The sequence below is a fragment of the Girardinichthys multiradiatus genome, chromosome 19 (assembly GCF_021462225.1).
Source record: "Girardinichthys multiradiatus isolate DD_20200921_A chromosome 19, DD_fGirMul_XY1, whole genome shotgun sequence".
NCBI classification, from domain to species: Eukaryota; Metazoa; Chordata; class Actinopteri; order Cyprinodontiformes; family Goodeidae; genus Girardinichthys; species Girardinichthys multiradiatus.
Window position 1 is genome coordinate 34,361,550 of NC_061811.1, and position 22,211 is coordinate 34,383,760.

At 39.3% G+C, this 22,211-nt stretch overlaps 1 protein-coding gene across 4 annotated transcripts in view; it reads right to left on the reverse strand.

Annotated features, from left to right (window-relative positions):
- The window catches only part of slc4a11 (solute carrier family 4 member 11), a 243,530-nt gene that overhangs the window by 115,548 nt on the left and 105,771 nt on the right, over positions 1–22,211 (reverse strand). For all 4 annotated transcript variants that reach the window (XM_047345902.1, XM_047345901.1, XM_047345903.1 and 1 more), the window contains 2 exons: positions 14,995–15,038; positions 6,409–6,637 (listed from right to left, as the gene is read on the reverse strand). In XM_047345902.1, the coding sequence (XP_047201858.1) occupies positions 6,409–6,637; positions 14,995–15,038 (273 nt within the window). The remainder of the gene's footprint in view (positions 1–6,408; positions 6,638–14,994; positions 15,039–22,211) is intronic.

The window sequence follows — 22,211 nt, forward strand, 5'->3', positions numbered from 1 at the left end:
TTATTATATTATATTTTGGGTCGCACCAGCATATCAGTGTTCTTGCTTGCGCTGCTAGATAGATATATGAAGTGTTCACAGTGCCACATTAAAAAGCGTCTATTTTCGATTTCCTGTGGTGGACTATAATTGTAGGATAGCAACTGAATTTTGTTAATATTAATTTTGTACCCTGATAATTGACCAAATTTTTCAAGTGATTGCCATAAAATTGGTAAAGACTAAGTAGGTTGCTCTACATAAATATACAAATATATCGTCTGCATAACATTCTATTTTGTGTTCCTTCCCTTTAATTTTTGTTCCTTTAATGTCCTTATTTTGTCTTACCAATTATGCTAATGGTTCTAAGTATAATGCAAAAAGCAATGGTGACCATGCACAACCCTGTCTTGATCATCTTTCTAGAACGATTCTGTCAGATAAATGTCCATTAACTTTTATTCTAGCTGTAGAATTACTGTATAATGCTTGTATTGTTTTTGTTGTATCATGTAGTCGAAATGTACGTAAAACCCTATAGAGAAAATTCCAATCAACTGAATTGAATGCATCTACACTGATTATAATGGCTTCTAATTTATTCTTTTGTTTGTGGTCTATAACATGTAATGTCCTTCATATGTTGTCCTGTGTTTGACGTTGTCGTAAGAATCTAGTTTGATCGTTGTGTATTGTGTGTATAAGGAAGGTAGGAATTCCTCTATTCTTCTGGCAATAATAGAAGTAAAAAGTCGGTATTCAATATTTAAAAACAGATATTGGTCGGTATGATCCACAATCCAGTTTATCTTTGCTTCTTTATGTTTTACTAAAATGATTGCCTTCTTCCAACTTGGTGGTTGTTTGAGCATTTTTTTAAAGATCCAGTTCAATGTAGGCAGGAAGACTGGAATCAACTCTCTCTGAAATTCCTTATAGAAGTCTGACCCTGGTGATTTACATTGTTAATCTACTCATTGTGTTTTCTAATTCTTTTTCCGTGATGTCTAATGTCTTTTTTCTGTTCTATTCTTCGTTCATTGAAGGTAGTTCTAGTGAGTTCGGAAATTCATCAATTTGGTCCATAGTCTTCCAGGAATTTTTGAGTTCAATGTTTTGTAGAATATGTCAAATGCTTCCTGGATTTCATTCAGTTTAGTCTTTAACTCTTGTTTTTGGGCTTCTGATTCTATGAATAGTATTATTCATACTACTGCTGTTTTCTTATATACAGTACAGACCAAAGGTTTGGACGCACCTTCTCATTCAAAGAGTTTTCTTTATTTTCATGACTATGAATATTGTAGCTTCACACTGAAGGAATCAAAACTATGAATTAACACACGTGGAATTATATACTGAACAAAAAAGTGTGAAACAACTGAAAATATGTCTTATATTCTAGGTTCTTCAAAGTAGCCACCTTTTCCTTTGATAACTGCTCTGCACACTCTTGGCATTCTGTTGATGAGCTTCAAGAGGTAGTCACCTGAAATGGTTTTCCAACAGTCTCAAAGGAGTTCCCAGAGATGCTTAGCACTTGTTGGCCCTTTTGCCTTCACTCTGCGGTCCAGCTCAGCCCAAACCATCTCGATTGGGTTCAGGTCCGGTGACTGTGGAGGCCAGGTCATCTGGCGCAGCACCACATCACTCTCCTTCTTGGTCAAATATCCCTTACACAGCCTGGAGGTGTGTTTGGGGTCATTGTCCTGTTGAAAAATAAATGATGGTCCAACTAAACGCAAACCGGATGGAATAGCATGCCGCTGCAAGATAATGTGGTAGCCATGCTGGTTCAGTATGCCTTCAATTTTGAATAAATCCCCTACAGTGTCACCACAAAAGCACCCCCACACCATCACACCTCCTCCATGCTTCACGGTGGGTACCAGGCATGTAGAGTCCCATCCGTTCACCTCTTCTGCGCCGCACAAAGACACGGTGGTTGGAACCAAAGATCTCAAACTTGAACTCATCAGACCAAAGCACAGATTTCCAATGGTCTAATGTCCATTCCTTGTGTTCTTTAGCCCAAACAAGTCTCTTCTGCTTGTTGCCTGTCCTCAGCAGTGGTTTCCTAGCAGCTATTTTACCATGAAGGCCTGATTCACACAGTCTCCTCTTAACAGTTGTTCTAGAGATGTGTCTGCTGCTAGAACTCTGTGTGGCATTGACCTGTTCTCTAATCTGAGCTGCTGTTAATCTGCGATTTGTGAGGCTGGTGACTCATATGAATTTGTCGTCCGTAGCAGAGGTGACTCTTCGTCTTCCTTTCCTGGGGCGGTCCTCATGTGAGCCAGTTTCTTTGTAGCGCTTGATAGTTTTTGCGACTGCACTTGGGGACACATTTGAAGTTTTTCCAATTGTTTGGACTGACTGACCTTCAATTCTTAAAGTAATGATGGCCACTCATTTTTCTTTACTTAGCTGCTTTTTTCTTGCCATAATACAATTTATAACAGTCTATTCAGTAGGACTATCAGCTGTGTACTGTATCCACCTCCTGCACAACACAACTGATGGTCCCAACCCCATTTATAGCTTGAAATCCCTCTTATTAAACCTGACAGGGCACACCTGTGAAGTGAAAACCATTTCAGGTGACTACCTCTTGAAGCTCATCAACAGAATGCCAAGAGTGTGTGGAGCAGTAATCAAAGCAAAAGGTGGCTACTTTGAAGAACCTAGAATATAAGACATATTTTCAGTTGTTTCACACTTTTTTGTTCAGTATATAATTCCACATGTGTTAATTCATAGTTTTGATGCGTTCAGTGTGAAGCTACAATATTCATAGTCATGAAAATAAAGAAAACTCTTTGAAGGAGAAGGTGTGTCCAAACTTTTGGTCTACACCCACCCATCCGCCTTCATAATGTCTCAGTTTAAGAAACCTGAGGTTTTTCATAATTTCCTGTGTTTCCATGTCATTTATAATTTTTTTGTTCCAATATATATATTTATTTCTTCCAATATATCTAGTGCAAGGTTTGTTTGTGCTTATGTTCTAAATCTTCAAATTTTTTATGCAATTCTTCTAATCTTTTGATTCTTATTTTTTTCATGTGTGATGATATTGCTATGATTTTCCTCCTCAGAACCACTTTATGGGTGTTCTATAGCATGGGGGGAGAAACTTCTCCATTGCGTTTAAAATCTAAAAAAAAAATAAAAATCACTGATTTCTTTCCTTATTTACTGTTTGAACCAAGGGTCATGAAGAAATCCTGAGTTTAGTTTCCATATATTATTCATTTTTTGTAAGCCAAGGTCAACAGTTAAATATACAGGTGAGTCACTTACATCTATTGTCCAGATCTCACATCTGTCCATCTTGTCCTTATCTTTTGTAAATGTCAAAAAAGACATTGACTGTAGACTGAATGGGGGGCGGAATAGTACATGTAGTCCTCTTTATTGGGGTAAAAGGTTCTCCTTATGTTTATCAGACCAACTTCCTCAAAAGGTATATTTATTTCTTTGTGCTGGGGCTCTTTTTGGTGGGTTTTTGCCCTGGTAGAATCCTTTGAACAATCTAGTTGCAGTTTTATATTTAAATTCCCTCAACAAATCAGAACACTCTGTGTTTCTTTTACCATAATATTAATCTTTTTCTTATCAAATTCAATACCACTCCCAGGGGGAGCATATACATTGAATAATGTGACAGGGTTTCCCTCCACATTACTTCTCACCAATACAAACCTGCCTTCTTAATCTATTTGTTCATATAATGTTTCAGAATCTTATTTGAGATAAGAATAGCCACTCCCATTTTATGTCCTGATTTATATGAGAAGTACAGATAGGTAAAGCCCATTCTCCTTAAATGTTCACTTTTATTTAGTTGAGTTTCTTGTAAGTATACTATGCGAGCTTGTTCCTTCTTCATTTTAGACAAGATTTTACTTTGTTTAATTGGGTTGAGCAGACCATTAACATTAAAAGTAATTACTTTTATCTTATTGTTAGCCATATCTGGCTGTCTTGTACGTCATCTTTGAAGGTTTGATAACAGATCTTGATAAATCCACTTTCTGAACATATGTATAACAATGACTTAACCATATAGAATACAAAAAAACCTGAGATTCCAAGGTAGGGGTTCTGAACAAATGACCCTGAACTTGGCTAGAAAACCCATCTGGCCATAAGGCAAAACCTCCCTTTGAGAAGAGGGGAGGGCCCCCAACTTTGCTGAAGTTGTTTGTGTCCATTGTTTATGTGTCCTTTCCTCCTCAGTAAATTTTTATGTCTAAATTGGGGTTAGGGAATATGTCAAATATCAGAGCTATATCAAGTATTAGCATAGTCATGATGTCAGGAGTTTTCTTATTTCCATCCCTTTTCCCCATTCAGGACCCCTTACAACCTCCATTTTACACATATTTTGTTATATTTGCAAAGTTATGGGGTGCAAATTAAGATTATTTGGAGAAGCAATCCATTTAAGCTGTCATATCAGAAGCCAAGACTTCACCGGAACCTCGGTCCTTCATAATCTTAATGGCATCATTAAGAACATCATCTTTGACTTAACTAATAAACCTCAGATGATAAAAACTAGACTGGACTACAGCACTAAAAGTTCCAAGTTAAGTCCAAGTTAAAGCATGCAAATTTCTATTCGAGTCGAAGTCCTAAAATGTTAATAACAAGTCTTAAACAAGTCATATTACTAAATATGAAAGAAAGTTTAGATTTTTTTTATGATTTTAAAAGGCTTTCTGGTTTGCGAGAACACCCAGCAAGGGGAAGTGAGAATCAGTTGCTTTAAAGCAACATCAGCACTCACTATTAATACATTATTGTTTAATAATGATTAACTGCCTAAATATTAACAAAAAACATCTAGTAAATGTAGAAAATAATTAGCAAACTGATCCATAATAAAATAAATAACTGGATTTCTATGCAAACTACAATTACTTCAATGTTAAACAACTGCAACACAAACCTGTTGTTACAATATGAGTAACATCAGATAAGGAGATATCTGCCAGCTTGGATGCACTAATTATGTTTGTGTTTCAGGCTCAAAGAAAAGAGACTTGCCATGTAACACGTTGGAACCTGCAATTTTCTAGGCTACACGATTAAATCAGCCAGCACAAAAAAAAAACAACCTTTGTTTTTTAGCTTAATATGCTATTAAAGTTAAACTATAACATTGTGTGCTCTCTATCTTAGAGCAGTTTGAGCTGGGTCCATCACCCAACACAATGACCACATATTTATGGCAGCTCTGGCAACCCATATAGGGTAATAGCCTGCCCCTTGTGTGGGTGATACTGCACACAGCCTTTTTATTATTTTTTCCCCAACTTAGCGCACACCTCCCTGATAGTGCCAGATGTGATATCAAATGTTTTTAAGGCAGAGGGGTCAAGTAGAAGTGAAGTCATGACCTCTGTTACTAAAAAATAATTAACTGCTCCTGGCAGGAAGGCTTAAAACACAGTTTAAATACTGTATTTATTTCTTCTTATACTACAAGTACAGACAGCACCGGCACTCCACCCACGTGCATCACACACTGCCAAGGGGTACACCAAAAACATCAGGCTTGTGAAAAATCATAATTATAGTGGTCATAATAATGACATATTTAAAATAAAAATGTGTAAAACTTATTAGATATAAGCAATACAAAATCTAAATAGTTGCTCAAGAAAAAGATGGACCTCTCTCCAGTCTCTCTCATGGTTTTGAAAAACATTGACATAAAGCTTCTGTTTCTGCAGTACAGATTACAATACATCACTGTTCTTTAGTAACTGACAAAGGTTTCAACAAAACCCCACACAACGGTTTTGACATGGTTGGATGGATGGTTAAGCTACAGATATTTTGCAAACATTTTCTCTATACAATCTGTTTTGGAAACTGCTATCACTTTTAACATAACTCAGATATATGTTTTTCTATCTTCTTGTTCTATATTTCAAAGTTTTTACAATACATTTTTTAATTTACAGTCATATTCAATAAATTTGATTATTGAAAAGTCTGTTTATTTTAGTAGCTTAATTTACCAAGTGAAACACATTATATAGGTTATTACACCCAGACTGATATTTTCAAGCATTTATTTCTGTTAATTATGATGATTTTCTGCTTACTGGTAATGAAAGCATGACTTTAAGATTAGAATATTAAATCAGACTAATGAAAAAAAAAAAAACTAATACAGAAAAAAATGTTTTAATACAGAAATGTGCTTAATGAAAAGTATGTTTAATATCTGCTTAAAGGTTATTTTCAAAAGACAGTTTTAATCTGACTAACAAGTTTCATCACAAACCACATTCTAATTTATTGAAGATGACTGCACTATATTTCCATTAATTCTCCTAGCATTTGTAACTGTATTTGCACTCACACTATTTTTCACAAACTGGTTAATACTTAAGAGTTCCTGCTTACCGTTGACCTCCTGAGCTCCTGCATCTGTGAAAAGCATGCTCATCACCTCCTCAAAGTTGCACCCGGGCTCAGACACATGGCTGTCCTCGCCTACGTGGTGCAACATTCTCTTGAGAACATCATCCAGGGAGGCGGCTGTCTCATCCAACAATATACTAGCCCTTGCCAGGAAGCCATCCAAGTCCCGGTGTGCCCGAACCTCCTCCTCGAAGTTCATGAGCTTCACATACTGTGGATGAGATTCAAACATTTTAAAACTTGACTGTCTTAAAACCATAAGTGTTTAACTTTGACATAGCATTGTCATAGTGGTTAAATTTTTTCAAAGTACAATTGAGCATCAGAGACAAAATAAACCTATGTCATGAATCCTTTTGTCTTAAAGTTTGGAATAATCAGAGCTCTAAAAAGCCATCATAAACAAGGTAGTTATGACCTGTACAGTGTCATGCACTTCAAACTAGTCCCATTTTGTGAACGTAAAAGGAAACATGGTTTTCAAGATTTTTGGACAATTGACCATTGCTGATTAGTAAATTAAGTCCACCTATGTATAATTTAATGCCAGCATGAATCCATCTTTTCTGTGAAGGTCTCAGATGTTTCTTAGATAATGAACAATAATGAACAAGCAGCATCATGAACACCAAGAAACACAGCAGACAGGTCACGCAGAACGTTGTGAAGACGACTGAACATTTCACAAAGTACCGCTGAATCCATCATCTAGAAATTGGAAGATTTTGACTGCAAACCTACCAACACATGGCTGTGCTGACAGGCTAGGCAAGGAGAGTATTAATAAGAGAAGAAGCCAAGAGATTCATGGTAACTCTGGAGAAGCTGCAGAGATCTGCCGCTCAGGTGGGAAAATCTGTTGACAGGATAACAGCTGGCTGTGCTCTCCACAAATCTAGCCTTAGTTAAGAGTGACAAGATGAAAGTCATTGTTTGAAGAGTACCATAAGAAGTCCTATTTGCAGACTGTCACAGGCCAGGTATTGGACACAGCAAACATAAGGCAGAAGGAGCTCTGGTTAGATGAGAGCAAAAGTTTAATTTCTGACTTAATGCGAAATGCAATGCAGAAAGAAAAATAATCACTGCTCATCACCCTGAACACGCTCTCACCGTGATGAAACATGGTGGCAGCATCATTCAGTGGGGATGCTTTTCTCAAACAGAGACAGGGAAGGAGCTCAAAGTTGATGGGAGGATAGGCGGACCTTTCAGGAAGATCCTGAAAACTAACTTGTAAGAGGCCACAAGTTTTAAGATGGGAGGATTTCCAGCAAAAAAATAAAACCAAAGCTACAATGGAAGTGTTATATGTGACACCTGTTTGCTCTGCGGCAATCAGTATTATGCTTCACACCTGCTTCATCACAATCAGAATCAGCTTTATTTCCAAGTTCGTACATACAAACAAGGAATTTGACTCCGGTACACTTTGCTCTCTGGTTTTTGTTTTTGCATTACAGAATATACAAATTTACAATGTACAATATACACATATATAATAAAAAGGTGCATTTGCAACATCTGTATGCTGTTGGTTTGGTACTCTATTGAATGTTCAACAGAGAAACAGCCTGGGGGAAGAAACTGTCTCTGTGGCGGTTGGTTTTAGTAAACAGTTCTCTGTAGCGGCGGCCTGGAGGTAAAACTCTAAACAGTTTGGTGTGTGGGTGTGTTGAGTCTGCAGAGATTTTAGCAGCTCTTTTTCTGACCCTAGACCTGTATAAGTCCTGGATGGAGGGAAGGTCAGCCCTGATTATTCTCTCTGCATTCCTGATTATTCATTGCAGTCTGCACCTGTCCTGTTTTGTGGATGAGCCAAACCACACTGAGATGGATGAAGACAGGACAGACTGAATGATGGCAGTGTAGAAGATGACCAACAGCTCCTGTGGAAGGTTGAACTTCTTGAGTTGCCTCAGGAAGTACAGTCTCTGCTGGGCCTTCTTTCAAACAGTGTCTATGTGTGAAGACCATCTCAGGTCCTCAGAGATGGTGGTTCCTAGGAACCTGAAGTGGTCCACAGCTGCTACGGTGTTGTTGAGGATGGTGAGGGTGGGTGTATGGGGGTGATGTTCTCCGAAAGTCCACCAGCATTTCCACAGTCTTGAGTGGGTTGAGTTTCAGGTAGTTCTGACAACACCAGTGTATCAGCCGATCGACCTCCTGTCTGTATGCAGACTCATCACAGTCCTGGATCAGACCAATGACAGTGGTGTCGTCTGCAAACTTCAGGAGTTTCACGGATGAGTCCGATGAGGTGCAGTCATTTGTATAGAGGGAGAAGAGGAGTGGGGATATAACACACCCCTGGGGGGCACCAGTACTTATTGATCTGCTGTGGGAGAAGATGCTCCCCAGTCTCACCTGCTGCTGTCGGTCAGTCAGGAAGCTGTTGATCCACTGACAGATGGAGGCTGGGACGTTGAGCTGGGTGAGCTTCTGGTGGAGGATGTCTAATGTGATGGTGTTGAAAGCCGAGCTGAAGTCTATAAACAGGATCCTGGCGTACGTCCCTGGATGGTCGAGGTGTTGACAGATGAAGTGTAGACCTAAGTTGACAGCATCATCCTGCAGTTTGCTCGGTAAGCAAACTGCAGGGGGTCCAGCAGGGGGCCTGTGATGTCTTACAGGTGCTTCAACACCAGCCGCTCAAAGGATTTCATGACCACAGATATCAGGGCTACAGGCCTGTAGTTAAATCCTAGGATGGTGGGTTTCATGGCCACAGGGATGATGGTGGATCATTTGAGGCAGGAAGGAACCTCACACATCTCCAGTGACTTGTTGAAGATCCGGGTGAAGATCGGAGAGAGTTGATTTGCACAGGCTTTCAGGCATGATGGGGAGACGTTATCAGGTCCTCCAGCTTTCTTTGTTTTCGTGCGCTGAAAGAGCCTATTTACATCTTCCTCTGAGATCTTTAGTGCAGGTGGAGGATCTGAAAGTAGGGGGTTGGTAGCTTTGTGGGAAGAACTTGTTCCTGAATGGGATGTGGAGGAGATGATTTGAGGTGTGAACGGCTTCCTGTCATGTCTGCAGTAGAAGCCATTCAGACGGTTGGCCAGGCGAGGATTCTGTTCAGGATGGGTGGGGGGGCTCCTGTAGGCATTCAGGTTTCTCAGACCGGTCCATACAGCCAAAGCATCACCAGTAGAAAGGCTGTTCTTCAGCTTCTCTTGGCTGATTTGATCTCCTTTGTTAGTTTGTTCTGTGCCCAATCACCACTGCTGTGAGCTTCTTCCTTGTCCTTGTGCAGATTCCTGAGATGTGGAGTAAACCATGGCTTGTTGTTCTCAAAGGTGCAGAAGGTCTTGGTCTGCACACACGTCCTCATAGAAACTGATGCATGATGTCACCCCATCAGTTAGTTGGTTTAAGCCGATGGCTGAGGTTTCGAAAACAGTCCAGTCTGTGCATTCAAAGCAGGCCTGTAGCATCTGCTTTGATTCCTCAGTCCACTTAACAGTGTGAACCTTGAGTTTGGAAGCTCTTAGTCTCGGTCTGTAGGTTGGGATGAGGTGGATAAGAGAATGATCCGAAAAACCCCGAGCAGCTCTGGTAACAGCATGATACAGTGCCTTGCGAAAGTATTCGGCCCCCTTGAACTTTTCAACCTTTTGCCACATTTCAGGCTTCAAACATAAAGATATAAAATTCTAATTTTTTGTGAAGAATCAACAACAAGTGGGACACAATCATGAAGTGGAGTGAAATTTATTGGATGTGTCAAACTTTTTTAACAAGTAAAAAACTGAAAAGTGGGGCGTGCGATATTATTTGGCCTCTTTACTTTCAGTGCAGCAAACTCACTCCAGAAGTTCAGTGAGGATCTCTGAATGATCCAATGTTGTCCCAAATGACTGATGATGATAAATAGAATCCACCTGTGTGTAATCAAGTCTCTGTATAAATGCACCTGCTCTGTGATAGTCTCAGGGTTCTGTTCAAAGCGCAGAGAGCATCATGAAGACCAAGGAACACACCAGGCAGGTCCGAGATACTGTTGTGGAGAAGTTTAAAGCCGGATTTGGATACAAAAAGATTTCCCAAGCTTTAAACATCCCAAGGAGCACTGCGCAAGCAATCATATTGAAATGGAAGGAGTATCAGACCACTGCAAATCTACCAAGACCCGGCCGTCCCTCTAAAATGTCATCTCGAACCAGGAGAAGACTGATCAGAGACGCAGCCAAGAGGCCCATGATCACTCTGGATGAACTGCAGAGATCTAAAGCTAGGGTGGGAGAGTCTGTCCATAGGACAACAATCAGTCGTACAATGCACAAATCTGGCCTTTATGGAAGAGTGGCCAGAAGAAAGCCATTTCTCAAAGATATCCATAAAAAGTCTCGTTTAAAGTTTGCCGCAAGCCACCTGGGAGACACACCAAACATGTGGAAGAAGGTGCTCTGGTCAGATGAAACCAAAATCGAATTGTTTGGCCACAATGCAAAACGATATGTTTGGCGCAAAAGCTCATCACCACAGCTCATCACCCTGAACACACCATCCCCACTGTCAAACATAGTGGTGGCAGCATCATGGTTTGGGCCTGCTTTTCGTCAGCAGGGACAGGAAGATGGTCAAAATTGATGGGAAGATGGATGGGGCCAAATACAGGACCATTCTGGAAGAAAACCTGTTGGAGTCTGCAAGAGACCTGAGACTGGGACGGAGATTTATCTTCCAACAAGACAATGATCCGAAACATAAAGCCAAATCTACAATGGAATGGTTCACAAATAAACATATCCAGGTGTTGGAAAGGCCAAGTCAAAGTCCAGACCTGAATCCAATCGACAATCTGTGGAAAGAGCTCACTTTTGTGCTGTAATAGACTGTATGCTTCGGTCCATTCATCTTTAAATGTGTTATTTTCATAGTCCACTTTACGTATTTTTGATGAAGCCATCTTCTTTTACTCACTCATCTGTGCACCAAGTCATTGTACTATCAGCAAGGATGAGCTCCCAAGCTAGTAACTTAGCAACCCATGTTGAAGGACCCGCATAGCTTCTTCTTTGTCGTTTTCTGGCAGTTGGCACTCAACGATGTGGTGCATTACTGCCACCAACTGGCTTGGAATGTGATCCAGAACGTTGCTTACCTTCATAGCTGTCCATCACGCCTGTTCAAAAGTCAAATGTGGCAGATGGCAAAAATAAAATGTTTATATCTGGATAGTAAATGAGAAAATGCTTTGCGGTTAGGGTAGCAGCAGCAACCCTAAATGAGGCAGCTCATTGCCTGACTTGCATCATGTGCAGCCTGGGGCCAGATGCTCCGCAAGGCTATACCATGTTAACACGAGATGCGGCGCAAGTGAAGTTAGACACTGTTGGACAACATGCAGAAATATACAAATGTTTAAAATCAGGTTGGGTCCGGATTGGACGGCACCTAGGTCCGGATCCGGAGCCTGGTCCGCTAATCCGTGACCTCTGGTGTAGATCAAGAATCAAAACATGACGTTCGCAGGAGTGCTCCATCAAATATGACTAAGATTAAGCTAGTTTCTAAAGAAGAATGGACAACAATGTCAGTTTCTGGATGTGCAAAACTGCCACACTTTTTTTAAAACACCATTTTAAGTTGCCTTAATGTTATTAAATAACAATTCAGGTTGTCATTTCAAATTGAGGCATATCCTCATGTGGAATTTTATTTTTATAGTTAAATTTTCAAACCTCTATAAAGGTAAAAAATGACCCTACATGTCTGAGCTTATAGTACTTATCCACAGCCGAACATCAAGAAGAACAGCACTTCATTCTTCCAAGGTTTATTCTAATTGTACAAGTGCAGAATGACATGCAGATGGGTGAATGAACAGAAGGACAAACACAGCTCGATTAAAAGCTCAGACACTCTCTAGACCCCAGTTTTATTGATTGTGGGGTGGATGGAAATTCTAAAGATAAGTGGAGCTCCTGCTGTTCTTTTTAAAACAAGACAAGCATCAAAAAGAAAGCAATAGAAAGTCTACAGATTGTTGAGTTAATTCTGTAAAAAGTGTTAAGAACTTAAAAATGGTTTTCTTGTGTAAAGCTAATAGCAACTGGGTCTTTCTCTATTTTTCCGTTCAGTGAAGTGATTAATGGGCTTAAAAATTAATTCAATTGAAAGTTTAAGTTTTAAAGCCTGATTGTTTTTAGCATGTCATTTTCATCTATAGGATTACACAAAATGTCAGGTTTAAGCAAGGTAAGAACCAAATTTTTGGGTGCAAATCAGCAGCCCTTCCAAAAGATATAAGAAGTTCACGCTACACCAATTTAAAACATGGATCACATCATAATTGTAGTGAGGATAACTTCTGGTCCTTTGGTCCAATTGTACAGAGTCACACATTTTAAATCAGTTCAAATTCAAATTGGGGAATTGGGAAAAGAAATTGGGAAAAACAATAATTACATACACATTAATAAACATGTAATCATCTGTAGACCACTTTAAATAGGCTGATGAGTATCTTAGTTCTTGGAGGTGAAGTGTGGTTGTTGCCATGTGAAACTGATTAAAGGGGAAAAACAGAAGGACAGAGCAAACACAGAACTGTGGCACAGAATGGGAAGATTAGTAAGAAAGACCAGGCAATCTGCTGGCAGGAAAAAGGCACAGCGAACTGAAATAACTGACAGTCTTGTAATGAGGAAGTATCCTGACATGCTTGTTCACCACTTGAAACTGATGTATGTACTGTGTTTTTCCGAAGTGTGGCATAATTTAACATGTTTGTTATTATGTACTTGGGGGTCTCAAAAAATAATCTGGAAATTGAACTGAAATTAAATTTGAGCCCATCTCAGTGATAAGCAATACACGTTTTCAGTCAATCCCTCAACAAAAACGAGTGCATCTCACCGCATAAATAAAAGCTGTAGTAATAATGTGTCTACAGTTTTGCACATTACATGGTGTAAACCCACTGCAATGGTTTGTTTTAGCAACCTTCAGGGATGAAGCCTGAGTAAAACACTGAGGAAGGAGTCAAGTCATTGAAAAGAGTTTGTGAGAATAAATTTGCCTTACCTTCCCAAAAAGATGAGGCAGGGTGGTTAGCGTAAAGGTCACACACCAGTGATAGAAAAACGGCCTGAATTCAGCAAAATTTTTTTGAAAACCCGTCTTTCGGCATCCAGTGTAAATTCTTGGGTGGACCATGCACATATATTTAGCAATCCGTTCACATATTCATTAAGCAATTGAATTTTAAAAAGCAATATCTCAGAATGTTGTAGAGCTTTGTCGAGTCCAGCAGGACAGCTTCTTATTCCCACTGGACATCGGCAATTATAATGCATAAATACACTGATTGCTTTAGGTTTCCTAAATGATTCTATTTTTTTTTTTTAGAACTGACCTTCCATAAGGTGATTTTAGAAACACCCAATTCCTCTCTATGGGGAATGCTTGATGGTTGCAGTGAATCAGGAAAGCATTCACAGCGCTGCACTTTTTCCACATTTAGTTATTTTATAGCCTTATTACATAGTTATCAAATTAATCTCTTTCCTCATAATTCTACACAGAATACCGATTTATGACAGTGTAAAATAAGTTTGTTTGAGATTGTTGGAAATTTATTATAAATAGAAAACTAAGAAATCTCATTTACATAAGTATTCACAGACTTTGTTGATTCACCTACAGCCTCGAGTCTTTTTAAATATGATGCCACAAGCTTAGCACACCTATCTTTGGGCAGTTTCGCCCATTGTTTTTTGCAGTACATTTCAAGCTCCAACAAGGTGGGTGGGAAATGTCTGTTCACAGACATTTTCAAGTCTCTCTGGACTCCAAGACATTCACACAGTCGTTCTGAAGCCACTCCTTTAAGACCTTAGCTGTGTGTTTTGGGTAGCTGTCCTGCTGAAAATGAACCGTCACCCCAATCTAAGGTCAGTCTGGAGCAGGTTTTCATCAAGGACCTCTCTGTACATTGCTGCATTTATATTTCCCTCTTTCCTGACTAGTCTGCCAGTTCCTGCTGCTGAAAAACATCCTCATAGCAGGATGCTGCCACCACCGTGTTTCACCATGGGTACAGTTTGTTCAGGGTGGTGAGCATGATTTGGTTTGCCTCTGCACATAGTATTTTGCATTCATCTCACCACAGCACCTTGTGGCAAAAATGCCAGAGGGACTTCTTATGTCTTTCTTTCAACAATGGCTTTTTTGTGGAGTGCTCCATTACAGTTTTCCTCTAAACAGGTTCTCCCGTCTAAGCTCTGGATCCCTTTTAAAAGCCATGTATCAATTTCCTTCCTCTAAAATCATAATAAAATACATTAAAGTTTCTGATTATAATGTGGCAAAATGTGTAAAACTTTCAGGTGCATGAATAGCTCTGTAAGGCGCTGTATATCAAGGATTTCAAAAGGCTTCTGTGATTTGGAGTTTTATTGCTGAACATGTAAAAGATTTCCTTTCACCATGGGATTTTACTTTATTTTTTATCTCTGATGGAATAAAATTGACTAAAGGTAAATGACTGTTTCCTATCAGCGTGCTGTCAAAGACCCAAATTACGTTTTGTCATAGAACATACATATTTCTTCTTACCCGTCTTGATGTGTTCAGTAAAACACAACCAGAGTCGTCAGCATCTAAAAACAAAACAAAAAATCAGCATTAAAAAACTAGGAGGATTTTGCCACTTTTCTCCATTGCTAGACAATCAACAGGTGATAATTGTTTACTGCAAATGGCATTTAGCATATTTAACCAGGGTAAAAATACTTGTTAAGCATTTAGCAAATCACTCCAAAACCTGTTCACCAAATAGTGGGTTGTTGACATACCGAACACATGTAGATAAGAACATCTTGGAGATCTCAAGGGGAAAAGAACAGAATATGTCATAGTAACATTTTGAGTCCCCTTGGAGCCAAAAAAAAAGTAAAAAAATCACATACCACCAAAGATAAGGCCCAAGTTATTTCATTTTAGAAATCAAACTTTATTTGACCTCATGATATATTGCAAAATGTCATTCGGGAGACGCGTTTGCTCGTGTCACATAGTTGTGGTCATTCTACAATGGCTGAAAAAAATGCATCTTTGCTGGCAAAAAGACCATAAACTCTTCAAACTGGATCCAAGGGTGTCATAAGATCACGCGATCATATGCACAAGTTAAGTACTAAGGAATTACTGTTGAAAGAATCTGTTCTTCATTCATAAAAAGGGGTAATTAAGGTATAAGCCTGGCTTGACGTTCTCTCTGAGGACTGCAGAAGCAAACAGTGTTCCAGAGAAGTCCCCAGTAGAGACGCTGTCTCTACAAAGAGTGGAGAGGTTTTCCCCGGTCTGAAAGGATGACAACAGGAGCCGCATCCCGTGATAACGTGCAGTGTGGTCAGTGGACAGAACGGGCCGCCCAGACACTGCTCCGGAGGTTAGCTGGAAGCTAACCCTTTGTTCACAGAGCTTTCTTCAAACTTCATCGTCGCCCGGACAACTCCTCAGCACGGTTCATAAGAGGTTAGGTGTTTGGGCAGAGTAATAGAGAAAGATGATGAAATTATCTAAACGTTTTTCATTTTAGGAAGTTTGGTTTTGTTTGTGTTGAACTCCGCTATCTTGGTGCTAGCAGGCTATCTGCAGCACACATGATCAGCTTTGTGTTCTGTGTTTGTGTGCTTTTAAAGTTAAGACAAACTTTATTTAAAGGGCGATTTTAAAACACAGAAGATCGGTCATAACCCGCCATCCGCGCTTATGCATTTTAACCCTTTTATTGACGGTATTTTAAAGGTGTGTGTTTGATTCTGGTGCTAAGCTATCAGCCTCCTTTGTTAGCTTTCACTGCTAACAAGCTAAGAACACGTGCTTGCCTGCTAGGGAACATTTGACAGAAAGGTTGTTAGTTTTCAAGCTAGTAAATAATAGTCCCTCAACATTATTTTACTAAATCTGATAACTAAGTAAACATCATTAAGCCCCATTTCTCCAGAAAGATTTGGCTCTTTTCCCAAATATTCCCTTAATAATATTTCTTAAAATATTATTTTAATAAATAAAGGCAGCTAATGAGACCCCGTTGAGAATTCAATCTAGAAGGTTGGTTTTATTTCAGCAGCTCATTATTTAAAACATTATTTTATTAACATAATATTTGATCTGATCTTGCATTGTGAATGGTTGTCTAAGTTGGTTCCAAGACTAACTTCACGTCACTTCCAGATTCTTCAAGATAATCCTTGGTTCCCAAACATAAACATTGCATGGTAATGTTGCATCACTCTTTTGGTCATGGTTTTCAATAATCTTTAATCAACTTCTTTATATTGTACATAGCCCATTAGCCTTCCCTATTCTTTAATTCTGCTTGGCAGTTTAGTTGGATTGTTTTAGCATATTAAAGAGTTTGTTGATTGAAATATATTTGACTTGACTTATTTTTTGTTAATACATTCTTGTATTTTAAGAAATTGTGTGAATTCATTCCATGTGCGTGCAGAGTTTATGCTGTTCAATAATGTCAGAGCTCGTCTTACACCTTTCTATTTTGTCCTAATACCATCGCCTTACTGGGCTAGTATTCACAGGACAACCCTTAACAGACCGAAATATTATTTGACAAAATATTAAATTATTAATATTAAATATTAAATAATATTCTCAGATTCATAATCACAACACATGTCTCTGCCTGCAACAAGGAAAAATATGTTTTAAATAAAATAAATGCCTTCAAAGTTCAATACACCAATTTACTCAATAATTATGAGACTATTAGATGTTATTGTCATTTTTCTTGTGAGGCCCTGGTTTTTTAATCTGTTATTTAGGAGTAACATTATAAAGCACTGAGGTTTGTTTATCCTACATAGACCCAAAGCGACACCTCTGCTGTCTGTTGAGCCCATGTGCAAACCTTAACACAGTTGACATAATATACGACTTATCATAACATAATAAAAATACGCTGCCTGGCAAAAAAAAAGTCGCCACCAAAAAAAAAAAAAGGTCACACACTAATATTTCATTGGAGCGCCTTTAGCTTTGATTACGGCACACATTCGCTGTGGCATTGTTTCAATAAGCTTCTGCAATGTCACAAGATTTATTTCCACCTAGTGTTGCATTAATTTTTCACCAAGATCTTGCATTGATGATGGTTAGAGTCTGACCGCTGCACAAAGCCTTCTCCAGCACATCCCAAAAATTCTCAATGGGGTTAAGGTCTGGACTCTCTGGTGGCCAATCCATATGTGAGAATGATGTCTTATGATTGCTGAACCACTCTTTTAAATTCAAGCCCGATGAATCCTGGCATTGTCATCTTGGAATATGCCCGTGCCCTCAGGGAAGAAAAAATCCACAGATGAAATAACCTGGTCATTCAGTATATTCAGGTAGTTAACTGACCTCATTCTTTGAACACATACTGTTGCTGAACCTTGACCTGACCAACTTTCTTCCGGCCACATTTCTACCTCGAAGACGATGGGTCCCCACCATCCTTCCAGTTTTTAATAATGCGTTGGACAGTTCTTAACCCAATTTTGGTAGTTTCTATAATCTCCTTAGATGTTTTCTCTGCTTGATGCATGCCAATGAGTTGACCCTTCTGAAACAGACTGACATCTCTTCCACGACCACAGGATGTGTCTTTCGACATGGTTGTTTAAGAAATGAGAAGCAACTCCTTGCACCAGTTGGGGTTAAATAACTTGTTGCCAGCTGAAACATAATCACCCATGCAGTAATTATCCAATGGGAGGCTCGTACCTATTTGCTTAGTTAAATCCAGGTGGAGACTTTTTTTTTTTTTTTTGGCCAGGCAGTGTATCTGGTCCTTATCAGGCTCTACAATGATATAAATTTCACTTTAAGTGGATAAAAGCACACATTAGATTCCACATTGTCATTAATTAGTTAACAATCTGCCACCAGCCTGGTTAACAAAGCCCGGAAACCACCCTGACACTGTCCCTTTCCCCCACACCCCCCCCTTTTTTGCTGACAGGACACTTGTAACTTGTAACTCTATGTGTTACATTAACGCTCAGCTTGGACTCCTGCTTTACTTGCACTGCTTTACTTGCACAATGATCACCTGCACTGTTGTATTGCTCTTGCATCTTATACTGCTCTATATTTACTCTCACTCACTTAAAACTGTGCACATATATTTATATTATATTGTAGATATGTTTATACTGTTTAATTTGTACTGTATTGCACCGACTACGCCAAAACAAATTCCTTGTATGTCCAAAAACGTACTTGGCAATAAAGCTTTTCTGATTCTGATTCTGATTCTGAACAAAGATGAAGCAGAAGTTTAAAAGACAAATCAAGCAAAAAAAATAATTTAGCAGCTAGTAGCTCCAATTCAGCAGCAACAACTTAAAGTACTCATTTTCTGCACAGCTTTATCATTCTCTTATTTGATCATGGAGGAATTCTGACCAATGTTATTTATACAACATTGCTTCATTGAATACATGACCCAGTTTCAGCCAAACTTTGACTGTCAATGACAGATGGGCTCCCACTTGACAAATGAATACCTTGTATACAGAGGAGCTCCTAGTTGACTGAATGACAGCAAGGCGCCAAGGTCATGTGGTGGCAAAACAAGTCCAAACTATTATCTCCACAATGCTTGATGTGATTGGTCTGAGGTGTTTGTACAGATATGCTGCCTTTGGTTGCTTGCGTGGTACTCTGCATTATATACAAACATCTCTGTTTGATCTACTTAGAGGTCTGTTTTAAAAGTTTTCATCTGGATTGTTGAAATACCCACTCCTGTTAGCTGTCTTACATGTTTCCACTTGTGAATTCTCACAATAGAATAAGTGACTTAAGATTGTTTTGGACCTACGCCCCTACCCAGGTAGGAGGGCTGCAACATTTGCTGCCATTGCTGGGGTCTATAATGCTTGGCTTTGTGTTAAAACACTCCAGTACGCTGCAGAGTAGCAAACCTGCTGATGATCAGCTTTAGTTAACAGCACCTGGCTTTTTTCTTTTTGAATCCTCTAAAAGCAGCAGGTTTGCTTAATACAATAATGATAGTGTACAATCTGTTGTTTGTGTTGTACACCTAATATAAAATGTTCAAATATGTTTAGATTCTGATAAAACGAGATAGTCTGCATGGTGTGGCTGTTGCTAGAAGGGTAGCAGGGGGTAGGAGCCCCCTGTGACTGCATGAATAAGCGAGTCTAAACAATGGATAAATTGATAGATGGAAAGACTTTCATAAACTTCCTGCCATAAAAAATCCCAGAAAGTGTACTTTTATTTTCCCCATGACGGTCTCCAACTAAGAAATTAAATGGACTGGTAAAAGGACTGACTTCATATAGCGCTTTTTAGTCATACAGACCACTCATAGCGCTTCACACTAGAGCCACATGCAAAACACACACATTAATTAAACAACAAGCAAATCAGTAGGCAACTTGCGGTTAAGTGCCTTGCCCAAGAGCAAGGAATCGAACCCACAATCCTACGACTGCAATTGCAGGGCGATTATCACCCAATGGACCACGGCTACCCCAGAGATTAAAAGGTATAAGTCAGAGAAAACAATAGAGAAGAGATTAAAGATGACCTGAGTCAGAGGGTTTTTAAAACCCCTCTGCAACCTGTCCACTCCACAAGCTGAGATTTCTTAACTGTATTTGCATTAAAGAGCATTTCTAACAAACTGAATATTTATTAATTTCAGTAAAAAATCTGAAGGTACATTAACAACCAGTGAGCCAGTAAAGAAAATGAAGAAAAAAGAGAGAAACCCCTTTTATAATAATATGGATGAAAATGTCAAGAGGCACGTCCCTAAATGCCCTCACTGAACAGAGATTGGACTTGCTCTGCTGATAAGGCTCTAATACACATCTCTGTAGGGTGGAGGCAAGTCCAACAATAAAGTACAAAGCGTTTGATTTTCCCAGTGAAAAAAAAGGAAATGTGGAAAAACCTTTTATGTCAGAAAACAATACAGAGAAAAGCCGAGGGACTGAGGTTTTCAGCATACCTCAGTCACTTAACTAGACCGCTGACTCTCATAAAACAAGCCTCCGTCACCATTACATAACGCTGTTACTGAGATTTGCTGAGGGGAGGAAGTTATTGGGTTACCATGGGCTTTCCTCCTCTACGCCATGTGATGCTCTGTGGGTTCGATGTGGAAATCAATCATTGCATAACTCCTCCCTCCAAAAAATCTCTCTATTAAACAGACAATAAGCTTCAGGAAAGCCTGAGGATATAGTATCAATAACCCAGTGACAAGTGAACATGCTTGAGTTTAAGTTAACAGAAAATGATAGCAGGCTTTGATCGTCACACCAAACACCTTGCCATGATAACACTGCAGGCAGTGGAGGGAAGAATAGAGCCCCAACTGCTGCCTTTGAGTGAGGAAACAGAGGCAGGGGCCACGTGCTGTGTGCGGTGGATTTTGTTCATCAAAGCCTTACAATCAAAAAGCACACGGCTGGGCTGATCCCTTCTAGTTGGGGAGGGAAATGAAGCTCTAATTGCTGTCAGGCGGCAGCCACACGGAGATATTCATATATTCACATAAGATTACCTCATCTCAAATGATCACCTCAGTCTAATGGTTTCTGTAGGACTGAATGTACTGAGTAGCTTAAAGTAATCCAGGAGAATTTCAGGGTTTAGTAATCAGAGAGGTGAAGTGTTAATATGTGACACAGGTCTGTTTTATTATTTGATCAAGGTGGCACTGAAACTGTTCAGTCGCAAGGGCTGTGTAATCTCAGCATGGAGTGGCATATAATTATCTTCATACAGAGGCACACGGATTTGAATGTGAACGGACGATAGGACACTCATTTTAACGGGGAAGTGTTGTGTAAGATGTGTTGTGTACATCTGGCTGAAACACAAAGATTTAAATTTTTCAGATATAATTGGTTTATACAAACATTTATCTGTAAATGACCAGAGTCTGCATTCACAAAGATTCCCAGAATCCTCTCAGAGAACTCCTAACTTAGCCTAGAAAATTCCTGCCAATGAGTCTCAGATTAAGAGTGATTAAGCTAGCTGCTGAGAGCGACTCTGAGCGAGGAGAAAACTTTAGCTTAGTGAGGAGGAGTAGTTGGCCCCATTGCTAGGTGTGACAATGTCTTAAGAGCTGTGATTGGTTGTTGCAAAAAACCAAAAATAAAACAAATGTGTGCCTAGTGATCAATGGAGAGAAATTATCTGATCATAGAATTTAGACTGGATTAAGAAATATGTAAGTTATAATGATGAAATGTAGCAAAATTAAATTGTCACACAATATCAAAATATTGGAACCTTATTTATATGCTCATCATTATTTCGATTTGCTCATTATTATGTTTACACTACCATACTGGTCATTTTCCTACTTCATCTATTTGATATTAATGTGGACACTCTGTCAGCATTTTACTGTGATCACCCTCTTGTATAAAGATGTTTCATTAAAAAAAAAAAAGGTGGAAAAACCAAACTGGACAGAGGAGCAGAGCTCCTCCACTCTGCTGCTAGCACAGCCCGTGGAGAGGAGAGGGGTGTTAAAAGGTAGATTTGGTACCGGGATCACAGTGTGAACAAACAGGCATTCCTGAATAGATCAATGCGTTGTTCCCTCTGCTTTCAGCACCAGCCTGGAATGAAAGCAGCGCCGGTTCCTGCTGCATTCCGAGGCTAGGGAGGAGATAGCAGCACACCAGAGAACTCCACAGACGGGAAAGCAATGTAGATGACCATTTAGGCTATGGCTGCTGACATCATGTACAATACAGCAAATATTTATT